Below are 16,875 nucleotides of genomic sequence, written 5' to 3' on the forward strand. Positions count from 1 at the left end.
GTGGTTGTTGTGATGACTGGAAATTAGGAAAAAATGATGAATTTTAACACAGTTGGGCATTATTAACATGGCAGAAATGCTATAATTACCAGAGACATGTGGGGAAAAATAAGCAGACATAAAATAAAGTGGATAGGGTGTTATCTTTTCTGGAAGATCTGGAAGACCTAAAACAAGTGACATTTGAAGACATACCTCAGGGAAGACTGCAAGAGAGACAGGAGATTATCTGGGGATGTGTGTCTCCTGCAGGAGAAAGAGCCAGTTCAAAGGCCCTGAGAAAGGTACCTGTTTTGGACAGATATCCAGCACTCACAATGAAGCCAGTGTTGTCAGGAGAGCAGCAAGAGGGAGAGCAATGAGAAGTGGTGTCAGGGAATGTTGAGGAATGAGGTGGGCTCCCCACTGCAGGTGAGACTTCAAGACACGGGGAGTCCTTCATTCACATGGTGTTCCTTACACTTTATTAATTTGTGTCCAAGGAATCCTGTCAATAGAAATGGATCCCTTCCTTATTTCCAGGTGTTGGTTAACATCCTGGAGTCTGTATTTTAAGGGTCCCATATTGGCACACTACAGACTCTTGGGGCCTTGTGACTGCCAGGCTCTTCTCACCCCGCAGATAAAATATTTAGGAAAAAATTATACTAGTTATGCTCTCAACATCAAATTATCATTATTCTAACAAATATAGAAAAGTTCACAAATTCCAGTTGGTAAGACTCCCATGAACATGGAACTTGGTGCTCCCTTTTAATATGAACATTTTGTCCTGCATTTATAGAAGTATAAAAAACTCAGAAGGAAGAGAAAGGGAACAGAGGGGAGAAAGTTTTTGTAAGCCAGATGGTCCCTCAGAGATCGTGATGACAAGAAACGTTTCCTGATTCTGGCTGCATTCCAACGCTAGGTATATCCCTTCAATGACCAAAATACCTAATAAAACAGCAAAAACCAATTTCGCCAAAAGAGAAAAGAGTGATATATTTATGATGTCAGGACACCATAATGTATGAACATCTGCTAGAAATATGAGCAAAAGGACTAAATCCACAACTGACCAAAGGAAATACACAATGTGCAAAAATAGCAGGGATTTACCAAGATGAAATGGTAGAAGACTCCACTAAATGATATTAAATCACAATTTTGGAATCTGTGAATGAGTTTTGAACCTTGGATCTACCACACGTTTGCTGTCTGAATTTGAGAAGACAATACATTCATTATAAAATGTTAACATTCTCACCAGAATACTGGGGGTAGTGGTACCATCCTCCTGGGGTGGGCGACAGATTGAGTCCATGTGTGTAAAAAGTTGAGCATAGTTCCTTCCTGTTAGTATATGAATGGTTATTCTCTGGTCAGTCATGTGTGTGTGTGTGTGTGTGTGTGTGTGTGTGTGTGTACATACATGTGGATTTGTGTGTTTGCATGTGCACACATGTTTGATCATAATGTAAAACGCATGTTTACTGTGGACAAAAAAAAATGGAATCCACTGCAGTAAAGGAAGAAAATGGTTTAATACAAGGCCAGTGGCTGTTAATGTGGGAGAAGCAGTATGGATGAGTTTACAGAAAATGAGGTTGCAGAGGTCAGCATGGGTGCTGATGTCACATCAGACTCCAAGGAGCCCGTGCTGACTGCTCCACTGGCCTCATGATGGGGTCCACCTCAGGCCCCTGATCTAAGTGTCATTTCTGTCCCTATACCCTATTTATTTGACCACACTTGTTTTTATGTGGCCCGAGAGTGGATGAGGCTGGCTCTTCTCTGACTTTCCTCGGTGGCATTCGTTCCTTTGTTGCCTTGGGCTTTGGGGTTTGATCTTTGTTTGACACAAAATCCAATGGGTACATGCCTGTTCTGGTTCTCTGTTCCTCGTCTGCCATGCAGAAGCCTTCCCAGACCATACTCTGCAATATCTGGCATGTTCCGTGACAATCTATCCCTTTCTGTATATGATTTATCTTTGAAGACCCTGTATCATATGAGCACTTAGTTCCCTGCTCTCCATTCTGATATATGATCCAAAGGACCAGGGCCTCCCCTGCTTTGTTTGACTCCTTGTGCTCACAAAGGTGCACGTTTGTATAGAAACAAGCTTTTAAAAAATGAGAATTCATTAAGTAGAAGGAATGGTAGGGAAAATAAACTCATGTTAAATATGGTGAATTCAAATAATTGTCTTCAACAAAACTGAACAATAATCTAATACTAACATCTTAGAGAAAAGATAAACAATAGCAAAAAATCACATCAACGTGGGTCTCTAATTCAGGATGAAATGGCTAAAAGAATAGGAAAATATACTTTTTAATATACAGTGCTAGAAGCAGTAGCTCAAGTTATAATTTGATAATATGTGACCATAATTGGACTCAATCATGCTTATGAGAAAGATGCAGGGGATCTTCCATTGAATACAAAAGAACACGTTTCACATAATGACAGGAGGGGGTTGTTATTTTAAAAAACAAATCTAATTTCAAAATTTTTAAAAAAATGGTAGGAAAAAAGGAAATAAAGAAAATTAGATGTGAAATAAAATGGCAATATGTACAAAAGCAATTCTTACTACTAAGGATGCAGAAGAATTCCAATGTTCAAAAGCAATGAGGGGAACACAATATGGCCAACTGATAGATGGGACCTCACAAAATACGTAGGCTTTCACTGGATCCCGTACATACATCTATACACAATACAAGGATTAATTGGCAAACAGCAAAGTTGGTGAAAAAAAATTGCCATTCTATTTTGAAAGAATGGGGTCAAAAGACAATAAAAACACACAAATCCCAGTACATAAAAGCAATGTACTTGCAGAAACAATTTGCATATATTAAGTAAAGGGCAACAACATTAAAAATATATTCAGCCTCTTTGGTAATAAAATTGCAAAGTAATGTTCCTTGACATATCCCTTCATGCATATTAGGCAATTTTTTTCCAGTGAATATCAATGGGAGAGACAATACTGTGAAGTGTATGTCTTAAAAACTGACATCACAAGGTAGCGTTTACCTCCACGGGCCTGAATCCTTCTAACAAATACAGAACAAGCTAAATGTACCCGGCCTGAGCATTTTAAAAAATGCTCACACCTTCAAGTCTGATACTCTGTTTTCCTACTCCCTTAGCTGCAAAGCTCCTTGAATATGTTCTAATTTCACTGGAACCACTTCATGTCCCCCAGTCCTTCCTCTGTCTCAACCAACTGAACTTCTGTTCCCACCATGTATTGTCAACAATGATCCCTGTAATGCTGAGTCCAGTGAAAACCACTTTTTAAAATATATTAAATAAACTAGTTTTAAACTTGGTCATCAACCCAGCAAACAAACATGCAATCTCTCAGCTCTGGAATAGGCTGGTTGGGCTCTCAGGTGACCTCAGGTAAAGGTTCTCAGTTTCCATTCTCTCCGATCCTTTCCTGAAATACCTGCTGAGCTCTCAGACCCTCGTGGGTGGGGTCTATAAGATGAAAGTCTGTGTGTGGAGATCCAAATTCATCCCTGGATGGTTGATGATGGAGACCGAAGCCCTGTTCCCAGACAGGACAGCAGGAAGCAGTGCAGCATGGGTCCCCCAGCCAGACTAAGGAACCAAAGGCAACAACCACGTCCTTTCCTGCACAAGGATGCACCATGGTAAGGAACTGTAGCACAGGAGATGTTTATAGTCTGCTCATTAGGCACTGTTTGCATTGTTACCCTCACCTCGGAGCATATTATTTCCCCATGGACCACTGGTCTGGACAGAAAGGAAATTTCTTCCTGCTAATTCTGTGTTTCCAGGAGACCAGATTAGAAGTCAGGTAAATCTAGTTTTTCTTACTTCTTGTCCATGATCTTGCCTGCCTTCCAGAGCTCCAACCTCCTTACATCTTTTTTTTTATTATTAATATTTTTTGTTATATTATGTTAGTCACCATACAGTACATCCCTGGTTTTTGATGTAAAGTTCGATGATTCATTAGTCACGTATAACACCCAGTGCACCATGCAACCTCCTTACATCTTATCCCAGTTTTGAGTTAATGTTTTCTCCAAATCTAAGACTGAGGAAACTGCCTAACCAGGTCTCATGGACCTCAAAAGTACTATCTTATGACAGAGAAGATCCCCTGATATATCTAGAAAATTTCTACTCCCAACATCAATAACAGAGAGGGGTACCTTAATTTGCTATAAACATATAGATATTATGCCCTTGTCTTCATGATGCTTTTGATTAATCAATTAGGTGATTCATGCTGATAACACAAATTCAGAGCTGCCATTTGCTACTTCATTTTGAAAAGTTCATTAGTTATGAGATATTTAGATCATTTTATGCACCATACACTGAGTGAGAATCCTATGTGGATTGTTTTATTTCATTTTTACAAAATTCCACTCTGTAAGGTCTGTACTATAATGAACCTTATTCAACACTTGTAAAAGTGGGCCTCAGAAGTCTGGAGTGAGCTATCCTGAGTTAAGAGCTGAGGGAGGGATGAGCTTTGACTGGAACTCCACCAAGATATTTCCATTTCTCATGCTCTAGGTCAGTGGTTCTCAATCAGGGGCCACATTGCCTCCAGAAAAAAACTTGACAATAATGGAGAAATCTTGGTTGTCATAACTAGGGAGGGGCTACTGGCACCTAGTGGGTTGAGACCAGGGATGTTGCCCCATATCCCACAATGCACAGGATGGCCCCCACCATAAAGAATTATTTAGCACAAATGTCAACAGTGAGAGGTTGAGAAACACTATTCTAGATCAGAACTTCTCTAACATTAATGTGTATTTGATCATTTGAGGATCCTGGTCAAATTCAGATCTGATTTGGCAGGACAAGTGTGAGGCTCAGAGACCCTATTTGTAACTGTGTCCCAGAGCCTACTGATGCCACCAGCCCTGATCTGCAGAACAGTCTTTGAGTACTAAGGCTGTGGTTCAGTGTTTGAGTCAGGGATAGTTGTTTCTTTTTTTTTTTTTTTTTTTTTTTTTATTAATAACGATTTTTTATTATATTATGTTAGTCACCATACAGTACATCCCCGGTTTTCGATGTAAGGCTCGATGATTCATTAGTTGTGTATAACACCCAGTGCACCATGCAATATGTGCCCTCCTTACTACCCATCACCGGTCTATCCCATTCCCCCACCCCTCTCCCCTCTGTAGCCCTCAGTTTGTTTCTCAACCTTCTCTACCAAGAATCCTCATGCTCCCCACAGGACTGACCTTAGGTGGTCACGTGATGGACTCCCAGAGGCGAGGTTGTGCATACTCAAGTTTATGTGTGCTTCTTGAGTATTTCCCTCCTGAGCTGAGCTGCCTCAGGGGAGGGATGGTGCCAGATGGAAGAGATGCACAGGACAAGGTATGAGGAAGTGGTGTGGAGCTTCCACGCCTTCTCCAGGTATTCACTCTACCCGTCTCCATGTGTTCACCAACCTGGAAGCATTCTGAACCATCATTTGGGGTTTCATGGAAGCTTCATAAAAGATATGAATGATTAAATCATTGGCCATTGCTGATTAAACTCCATCTCCAGCCCTTTTCCCTTCCCAGGTGGTCAGGTGATGAGAAGTAAAGTTTCAGTTCTCTAATCACATGGTTGGTCCCCTTGACAAGCATCCCCTCTCCTTAGGTGCTTTCCTAATGTCACCTCATTAACCTACAAAAGACATCTTTATGGCTCTCATTACTTAGGAAATTTGAAGTTTTAGAAATTATTTTTTATAATAATTTTTTATTATATTGTTAGTCACCATACAGTACATCCCTAGTTTTTGATGTAAAGTTCTATGATTTATTACTTGCGTATAACACCCAGTGCACCATGCAATACGTGCCCTCCTTACTACCCATCACCAGTCTATCCCAGTCCCCCACCCCCCTCCCCTCTGAAGCCCTCAGTTTGTTTCCCAGAGTCAATGGTCTCTCATGGTTCATTCCACCTTCTGTTCTGTCCCAGAAATGGAGATGAAGACCAAATGTTTTTAGTATAAATCACAATATTGCATTTATATATGTAGCACCGGATGAAAGCTTGTTTGGAAATCTGTCATGATGCATCCTGTTCTCAAACTCTGGCACAGTGACTCTTAGCCAGACATGATCTTGCCCCTGGGGGTATTTGGCCATGGCTGGAGGGATGCTGCTGAACACTTATAATCCCTGAGACAGCACCTAACACAAATATTTATTCAGCCCCATATATCTACAGAGAGAAAGTGAGAAATATGATTCTAGACCAGCACTTCTTCACCAAAGTTAGTAGTTAAAACAGAAATTCGGAGTCATTAGGTCTCCTGTGGGCCCAGGGACTCTGAGTTTCTAACAGGCTCCCAGGTGGTGTTGATGTGCAGTTCTTGGTCTGTGGGCAAGAGTTTGAGAAAAAGACTGTGTTCCTGTGTTAGAGTCACGTGTAGGTAGTTTCATGTCTTCTCTATCAGGAATCTTCTGCATTTGTAATTTTGAAAGAAGAGGTTTCCACATAACTCTATAGGTGTCGATAAATTCTGTGCTGAAGTCTTATATATAAGGACTCTTGAGTGACAAAAAGTAATTTATATTTCAAGAAGTCTTTGTAGTAGAGAGAACAAGGGCTTCCTAAAGATGTCCACATTCTAATCCAAAGCACTTTTGAATTTTTTTTTTTTTTTTTTTTTTTTTTTACCTAGCAAGGAGAATGCAGCCAGTAGATGGAATAAGGCTGCTAATCCCTGATCTTGATTATCCTGGATTATCCACATAGGACTAGTGTAATCACAACACTCTTCTAAATATGGAAGAGGGAGGAAAAGAATTGGAATCTGAGAAAGACTTCCAGACTCCATGATGTGGACTTGAAGATGGAAGAAACGCCATGAGTCAAGAAAGGCAGGTAACCACTGAGAAGTGAAATAGGAAAGGGAGTGAATTCTCCTCTGGAGTGTCCAGAAGAATTGAAGCCCTGCGGATCTCTTAATTTTAGCCTAAAAGGACCCATTTCAAGCTTCTGCCCTTCTAGAAACTTAGCATAAATCTTTGTTTTAAGCCACTCATGTGGTCATTTGTTACAGCAGGAATAGGAATCAACATGGATGGACCTGGAGGGGATTATGATAAATGAAATAAGTCAAGCAGAGAAAGACAATTATCACATGGTCTCACTCATATATGGAACATAAGGAATAGAGCAGAGGACCATAGGGGAAGGGAGCAAAAATGGAATAGGAAAAAATCAGAGAGGAAGACAAACCATGAGAGACTCTGGAGTCTGGGAAACAAACTGAGGGTTCCAGAGGGAGGGGTGTGGGGATAAGGTAACTGGGTGATAGTTATTAAGGAGGGCAGGTGTTGTGGTGAGCACTGGGTTTTGTTTTGTTTTTTTTTTTTAAGATTTATTTATTTATTTATTTATTTATTTATTTATTTATTAGACAGAGAGAGACAGCCAGCGAGAGAGGGAACACAAGCAGGGGAGTGGGAGAGGAAGAAGTAGGCTCCCAGCGGAGGAGCCCGATGTGGGGCTCGATCCCAGAACTCCGGGATCACGCCTCAAGCCGAAGGCAGACGCTTAACGACTGCGCTACCTAGGCGCCCCAAGCACTGGATGTTATATGCAACTAATGAATCGTTGAACTGTACATCAAAAACTAATGATGTACTGTGAGTTGGCTAATTGAATATAATAAAAAAAATAAAAAAGGGGAAAAAAGAAAGAGTAGGAATCGAGTACAGACATTTGTTCAGAAAATTATTGTTTGTAGGAATGGAGTTTGAGCCCTTCATCTCATTTAGTGAACTTCCCTTGGGTAAAGGCATTTAGTATTGAAATCCCACCTTAACTCAAAGGAGAATATTAGTTTTAGTTTGGAGATATTCTGCCTCATTTCCCTCTGCATAAATGTAAATGTGGTTTTGACCCTAGGTTTTTGAAAATTTGGGATGAAAAACAATTCCTTATTAAAATTAAGGAAATCTTTGTGTCAAAAATTTACCTTCTTTCCATTTTATGTTGATTCAAATGTTTGTTCTTTTCATTTGTATCCCATCCAACATTCAAGTTTTCTCTCAACACAGTAGATGGTATTTAAATTAGTTTCCCTCAGTTTGTTTCTCAGAGTCCACAGTCTCTGAGGGAAGGGGGGTGGGGGAATGGGATAGGCCGGTGATGGGTAGTAAGGAGGGCACGTATTGCATGGTGCACTGGGTGTTATATGCAACTAATGAATCATCAAACTTTACATCAAAAAAATAAATAAAAATAAATAAGTCTCTATGTGTCTACATAAACATGTGTGAATGTGTTTATTTGAGAAAAAGATGCGTACAGATGTACACACACACATACATAGTCACACTCCTAACCTTGAATGTTTCCTTTGGACTCCACGAAATGCTTCTACACATCCATTTCAGAGATGACTGTAATAGAGAGTCTTAGTTAGGGTTCCTTCCAGGTAACCAAGAGAGGTTGGAAGGACATGCCTCTTTGCACAAAAGATGTGACCTGAACCACAGGACTGGACAGGATTTCAATCTCTCTAATGAGGCATCCTCTGATCCTGAGAATATATATGGATGGGATATGATGGATGATAACAATGTTGTTCGATCATTGCCCATTTCATGGTTATGACAAAATTTAGAAAAGAGGAGGTATTTCATTTAGAGTAGAGGAAAGAGTCCTATGTCTATGCAGCAGAAAGTGATTATGAATCAATACAAACACCAGAAACATGCCAACCAATTCTTCATCCCACTGGGAAAACAAAACCAACTCTTGTACAGGGATACCAAACTCCATACTTCAATGAGTAGCTGGACAATATAAAATGAAATATTTTGCTCAGTAATACAAAGTATACTTTCAATTTTTCTTCATCATATTTACAATCTTCCCTGGCTCAGCAGCCATATGAAGTTAGTTTATTTATTTTAATACATGTATCTCTGCAGACTCCACTTGGCGACTGTACTTGGCAATCACTTTTCTGATCAGTGTGGTGGGTACAGTGGACACAGCTGCGTAGGGGGACTTGATCATAATAAGGAGAATGAAGCTCAGTGACTCCCTATAGGGCAAACTGTAAGTTAGTCTGCATGATCAGGATGAGCAACGAAGGCAGAGATCTACAAAGTACTGATGGACACAAAGTGAATGATTGGGGTCTCATGCTTTCCTTCATTGTAGAATTACATAAATGGCTTTGGTTACCAAAAGTAGTTTTTCTATATGAATAATATGACTCATGGCTATCCTTTTAGTAAAACAAGAGAAAAATTACTTGGGATGGTATGTGCTGTTTGAGTAGAAAGTATTCTTAAGAAATCCATGGTACCCCATGTCATAAATGGGAATTTCCAAATATATTTGATCAATGCTAGGAAAACTTTGAAAAAGTGGGAAATGGACAAAGGGGAAAACTGTATATCAGACAGAGGAAAAGCTCAAGAAAGTGAGTTACTTAAATTTATGAAGAAATTGAATTCAAACAAATGGAAATTCCAGGAAATAAACAGAGGAGCAGATTCTATTTCCATAATATGATCAAAGAATAACAGTTCCCGGCTCTGAGGTTGTGAGCCCTTCAAACATGGGCACTTCTTAAGCCTCAGGACAATGGGCCCTCACATCACTGGATCCCCAATGATTCCTTTCAGAGCCCTCTTTATGTCTCTGTTCCTCAGGCTGTAGATGAAGGGGTTCAGCATGGGGGTGACCACCGTGTACATCACCGAGGCCACTGCACTTGTGTGGGAGCTCTGGGGAGCAGCAGAGCTAAGGTACACTCCTAGGCCTGTACAATAAAATAAGGAGACAACTGAGAGGTGAGAGGCACAGGTGGTAAATGCTTTATACTTGCCCTGAGCTGAGGAGATCTTATATATGGAGGAAATAATCTTAGAGTAAGAGTAAAGGACCCCAGCCAGGGGAGCACCACCCAACAGCACAGTTGCAAAATACATCACCATGTCATTAACAAAGGTGTCCGAACAGGCGTGCCCAACTACCTGATTGAGGTCACAAAAAAAATGGGGGATTTCCATGCCTGTACAGAAGGACAGCAGCAACAGCATTAAGCTCTGTAACAAAGAATTGAGAGCACTGATGACCCAGGACACCAGAACCAGCAGTCCACAGAGCTGGGGGTTCATGATGACCGTGTAGTGCAGGGGGTGACAGATGGCCATGAAGCGGTCATAGGCCATTGCGGACAGGATAAAGTCATCTAACTCTGCACACAGTAGGAAAAAATACATCTGGCTGAGGCAGCCTTCAAAAGTGATGACTTGACTCTGAGTCTGGATGTTCCACAGCATCTTGGGGACGGTGGAGGAGGTGAAACAGATGTCTGCAAAGGACAGGTTGGCCAGGAAGAAGTACATGGGGGTGTGGAGGTGGGAGTCAGAGCTGACGGCCAGGATGATGAGCAGGTTTCCAAATACAGTGATCAGGTACATGGAGAGGAAAAGCCCAAATAGGAGGGGATGCAGTTCTGGTTTCTCTGAAAATCCCTGAAGAAGAAACTCTGAAATTCGTGTATCATTATGTAGTACCATGTGGTGGAGATAACCACTAGGAAAGAAAAAAAATGGTAAATATTCAAGCAAATGGGTTTTATTTATTTATCATTTCTTTACTCTTTCCTTTTTTTCATTTTTTAAAGTTTTTATTTAAAAACCATTTTTTATATTTATTTTTTTATTTTTATTTTTTTATTGTATTATGTTAGTCACCATACAGTACATCCCTAGTTTTTGATGTAAAGTTCCATGATTCATTACTTGCATATAACACCCAGTTCACCATGCAATATGTGCCCTCCTTAATACCCATCACTATTTTTTATTTTTTATTATGTTCAGTTAGCCAACATCGAGTACATCATTCGTTTTTGATGTAGTGTTCAGTGATTCATTGGCTGCATATAACACCCGGTGCTCATCACAACATGTGCCTTCCTAATACCCATCACCCTGCTACCTCACTCACCACCCCCCTCTCCTCTGAAACCCTCAGTTTGTTTCTCAGAGTTCAGTCTCTCATTGTTTGTCTCCCTCACTGATCTCTTCCCCTTCAGTTTTCCCTATAGTAATATTAGTTTCTGGTTGATGATATAGGGATTCAACACTTCCATCCAGTGTCCAGTTCTCACCACGGCAAGTGCACTCCTGCATCCCCATCACCTGTCTCACCCAACACCTCACTCACCTCCCTTCTTGCAACTGTTAATTTCTTCTGTGTAATTGAATTTCTGTTCTTCGTTTGTCTCTCCCTCTCTTCCTCCCTCCCAGGTTCTTTTGATTTGTTTTTTTTAATTAAATTATTTTTATTTCATGTTTTTAATGATATTTTTCTTAATTTACACACATGTGTGAAATCATATGGGTTTGTCTTTCTCTAACCAACTTATTTCGTTTAACACAATACTCTTTAGCTCCATCCATGTTGTTGCAAATGGCAACATTTCATTTGATGGCTGAATGATACACACACACACACACACACACACACACAGACACACACACACAACTTCTTTATCCATTAATCAGTCTACAGACACTTGGGTTGTTTGCACAATTTGGCTGTTGTAGCTGCTGCTTCTATATACCTTGGAGTGATGTGTCCCTTTGAATTAGTATTTTTGTGTTCTCTGCGTAAATGCATAGCAAAGCAATTGCTGGATTGTAGGGTCATTCTGTTTTTAACTCTTTGAGGAACCTCTCTACTGTTTTCCAGAGCACCCCCACCAGTTTGCATTCCCACCAACAGGGCAAGAGGGTTCCTCTTTCTGCACAGCCTCACCAACGTCTGTTGTTTCTTGTCTTGTTGATTTTAGCCATTCGGACAAAGTGAGGTGATACCTCATTGTAGTTTTGATTTGTAGCAAATGGGCATTATTAACAGAGTGACATGCTACCATTTGTATTTTGCAATCAAGAAAAAGCTATTTATTTTTTGTATAGTTCTGATCCCATTTAAGTGATGTTACTTGACATCCCTGTAGGAATTCCTGTGCATTCAGCCTTTTCCCTAAGAGGGCATGTATTATAGTTTTAATGAGAAATGTTTTCCTGCATGTGAGGAATAATGTCCAGTACGTCATCTTCTAGACAAAGAGCATAGGGTGCTGAGATAGAAAACTGCATACATCCTTTGGGTAAATACCTAAGAGTGCAATGGATCATAGGGTAGCTCTATTTTTTAACTTTTTCAGGAACCACCATACCGTTTTCCAGAGTGTCTGCACCAGTTTGCATTCCCACCAACACTCCATGAGGGTTCCCCTATCTCTGCATCCTTGACAACACCTGTTGTTTCCTGTGTTGTTAATTTTAGCCATTCTGACGGCTGTGAGGTGATATCTCACTTAGTTTTTATTTGTATTTCCCTGAGGATGAGTGATGTTGAGCATCTTTTCATGCATCTCTTGGCCATCTGTATGTCTTCTTTGGAAAAGTATCGCTTCATGTCTTCTGCCCATTTCTTAACTGGATTATTTATTTTTTGGATGTTGAGTTTGATAAGTTCTTTATAAATTTTGGATACTAACACTCTATCAGATATGTCATTTGTGAATATCTTCTCCCATTCCAAAGATTATACTACTATGTACTTACCCAAGGATACAAAAATATTAATTCAAAGGGAATACATACACCCCAAAGTTTATAGCAGCAATATCTGTAATAGCCAAACTATGGAGAAATGCTAAATGTCCATCAAGTGACGAATGGATCAAGAAAATGAGATATATATGTATAAATGAGATATATTATGTTAATTATATATTAATTATATATAATATATTATATTATATTAATTATACCGTGTATGTGTGAGATATATATATCACATTTTCTTGATATATATATATCTCACACATACACACACAGATGGTATAATTAATATAATATAATATATAATTAATATATAATTAACATAATTAATATAACATAATGGAATATTACTAAGTGACAAAAAGGAATGAAATCTTGCCAATGATGTGGATGATGCCAAACTGTGTTACGCTAAGTGAAATAAGTCAGTCACAGAAAGACAAATACCATATGATTTCACTCATGTGTGGAATTTAAGAAACAAAACAAAGAACCTAGTGTGAGAAAAAGAGAGGCAAAGCAAGAAACAGACTCAACTATAGAGAACAAACTGAGTGTTGCTGGAGGGAGGCAGGTAGGGGGAAGTGTGAAAATGATGGGGATGAAGGAGGGCACTTGTGGTGACGAGCACCAGGTGTTGTACAGAAGTGTTGAATCACTAAGTTCTACCCCTGAAAATAATATTTCACTGTATGTTAACTAACTGGAATTTAAATAAAAACTTGGAGAAAAAAACAGTCCATAGAATCCAGTGATGGGGAAAGAATATATATAAAAAAGTCGTATATCATGTCAGATAGCAACAGGTACCATGCAGGAATAAAAAAAAAAATCGTATATAAAGGAGTGGATGGGGAAGGTGCTAAGTTTTAATAGGAGTTCAGGAAGACCTGCAAAGAAGGTGACATTTTAACAGAAGTTTTAACAAAAGACTGAGCAGGAGGCAGGAGGATATCTGGGGGAGGTGTGGGCCCTGCAGGGAAAGCAGAGCAAAGGCCCTGCAGAAGGCACTTACTGCAGATCTGCAGATTTCAACATGCAGTCAGTGCAGTGAGGGAATGAGCAAGAGGGAGAGAGGAGAGGTGGTGGCAGAGAATGTTGAGGACCAAGGGGGCTTTCCTGCCACTGATGGGACTTCAAGACACAGGGAGTCCTTCCTTCACATGGTGTTCTTTGCATCTTATTAGTTGTGTTCCAAGGTATTCTGTGAATAGAGATGGATCCCTTCCTTATTTCTATCTGTTGGTGAACATTCTAGCATTTAAGAGTCACATATAATAATGAATCATGGAACATTACATCAAAAACTAAGGATATACTGTATGGTGACTAATATAATAAAAAATTATTATAAAATAAAAAAAAATATGAGTCACATATTGGACTATATGAACTTGGGTACCATTGCCCTGAGGACTGCTCACGCCCCACAACACACATGTACACACACACACACACACACACACACACACACACACACAGTGCACTCCAGCCTCCTGGCACTATGTTACTAACACGCTTTTCTCACTCCAGCCACAATAACGTTGAAAGAAATGGTGGAAGGGAAGCTGTCAACATGAGATTATCTTTACCCTGAGGAATGTGTAAATAGTACTTAAATTCTGGTTAGTAAGCTTCCCAAGAACATGGAAACATGGGCTCCATGTTAATATGATCATCATGTGTCCTGTATTTAAAGCAACATAAGAAAGCAGTTCTAAAAACGAAGAAAGGAAAGAAATGGACACAAGGGGGAAAAGAGATCTAATAAGCTCAGGGGATCCCTGAGAAACTGTGATGAGCAGAAATCTTCCCTGGTTCTGGCAGCATTCCAGTCCCAGTCCACATCCCCTGATGCCCAGAAAAATTAGCGAAGCTGGAAAAAACACAATGTATCCAAACTAGAAGGGAGTCCTATTTTTAAGGTGTCAGGACATTTTATTATTTGATACCCCTCTAGAAAAAATGTGCAAAGGGAATAAACCTGCAATTTACAACAGAATATATACAATGTTTGACAATAGAGGGGGATTTTTAAAGATGAAATAGTAAGAGATTTTCCAAATGATTTTAAAGGCAAAACTTTTGGAATCAACCAGGTTTTGAATGTCAGATCTACCACATATGAGCAGCTTGAACTTGTGAGAGACAACCAATCCAACCCAAATATGAATTTCCTTAATCAAATGAAGGGGATAGCAGCACCCATCCTCCTAGGGGGGCAGACGGTGTTCTTCAGTGTACGTACCAATCTTACAATACAGTTCCTTCATGTGGGCAAGTGAGTAATGATCACCTGTAAAGAGATGTGGCTGAGTTTTTCCTTCTACCTCACAGATGTCTCCATCCTTTCCACAGCTCTTGGCAATGAACTATTACAATGTAAAGCTAGTTAGCATACCCCGTTTTGCATATGAAACACAATTTTTTATTTGAATACTCACTGTGAGAGAAGATGCTGAGAATTGTATGTCTCAACAACTGCTGTTGCAGGGGAATAGCTACCTGCATGGGTCTGGGTCTTTCTATAAATACAAAACACGCTTAAAAAGACCACATCTTAAACAGTTCACCAAAAACAACTCCAAGCCAAATACTCTGTTTTCCTTCCCACTTAGCTGCAAACTTCTTGGGCATGTTGTAATTTCACTGGAACCTCTTTATGTCCCCCATTTCCTTCCCCCGTCTCATCCAACTGGACTTATTGTCAACAATGATGCCTGTATTGCTGAGTCCAGTGGACACTTCTCTTTTGAACACATTACATAAATTAATTGTAATGAGTCTATCTACTTTCAGGTGATCTCAGGAAATTTTCTCAGGTTCCATTCTCTCTGATTCTTTTTTTTTTTTTAAGATACTCTCCTCAATAAATGTTGTTGGAAAGTAATACTCACGTGCAAAAGAATGAAGTCAGAACATAATCTTACATCACTCACAAAAATTAACTCAGAAATGGAGTAAAGACTTAAATGTAAGACATTAAGCCATATAACTCCTAGAAGAAACCATAGGGGGAAAAGCTCCCTAACATTAATCCTGGCAATGAGGGTGTGTGTGTGTGTGTGTGTGTGTGTGTGTGTGTGTGTGTTAGCCATTTTTATTTAATTTTTTTATTATGTTACGTTACTTACCATACAGTGCATCATTAGTTTTCGATGTAGTGTTCAACAATTCATTATTTGCATATAACACCCAGTGCTCATTATAACATGTGCCCTCCTTAATACCCATCACCTGGCTAACCTATCCCCGTCCCCTCCCCTCTGAAACCCTCAGATTGTTTCTCGAGTCCATAGTCTCTCATGGTTAGTCTCCCCCTCGAATTCCACCCCCCTTCAGTTCTCCCTTCCTTCCCCTAAGGTCCTCTGTGCTATTTCTGATGTTCCACATATGAGTGAAGCCATATGATAATTGTTTCTCTGCTTGACTTATTTCACTTAGCATAATCCCCTCCAGTTCCATCCATGTCGATTCATGAAATGTGTGCTGAGCTCTTAGACTCACCTGGGTGAGGTCTATAAGATAAAAGGCTCCGTGTCAAGGTCCCAATTCCTCCCTGGATGGTTGATGATGGAGACCAAATTCTGTTTCCAGGCAGGACAGCAGGAAGGAGTGAAGCATGGGTCCCCCAGCCAGACTTAGGAATCCAAAAGCAGCAACCATGTCCTGGTGAGAGCAAGGTTTCACATACTGAAGTTCAGAGAAAGAAGAGATATTTATAACACCCTGTGTCTGCTCATTAGGCACTGTTTCCATTGTTACTCCCACCTCAGAGCATTTCATTCCCAGTGGGCCACTGGTCTGGACAGAAAGGAAAATTTTCCTGCTGATACTCTATTCCCAAGAGACCAGATTAGAAGTCAGGTATTCCAGCTTTATATTCCTCATTCTCATGAACTTGCCAGCCTTCTAGAGGTCTAACCTCCTTGCACTTTCCTCTAACCTTGAGATGAAACTGAATTTATTTAGTTGATGGTTCACTTTACCATTTATAGCTTTGAAGTGATGTTAATAAATAAGCCATGTGTTCCTCTGTGTGTGTGGTTTTGAATGAAAAGTCTCCATTAGCCATCAGGGAAATTCAAATCAAAACCACATTGAGCTACTACCTTATACCAATTAGAATGGGAAAAATTACCAAGGCAAGGAACAATGAATGTTGGAGAGGATGTGGAGAAAGGGGATCCCTTTTACACTGTTGGTGGGAATGCAAGTTGGTACAGCCACTCTGGAAAACAGTGTGGAGGTCCCTCAAAAA

General features: G+C 39.9%; 1 protein-coding gene across 1 annotated transcript; it reads right to left on the reverse strand.

The window, feature by feature from the left end:
* Window positions 1-9,620: 9,620 nt before the first annotated feature.
* On the reverse strand, window positions 9,621-10,553 carry LOC123796233 (olfactory receptor-like protein OLF4). The gene has a single exon (XM_045803645.1). It carries the CDS (start codon window positions 10,551-10,553, stop codon window positions 9,621-9,623), a length of 933 nt encoding a protein of 310 aa, XP_045659601.1.
* Between the last annotated feature and the right edge of the window lie 6,322 nt (window positions 10,554-16,875).

This window comes from Ursus americanus, chromosome 14 (assembly GCF_024610735.1).
Source record: "Ursus americanus isolate L20-20 chromosome 14, mUrsAme1.1.p, whole genome shotgun sequence".
Taxonomy (NCBI): domain Eukaryota; kingdom Metazoa; phylum Chordata; class Mammalia; order Carnivora; family Ursidae; genus Ursus; species Ursus americanus.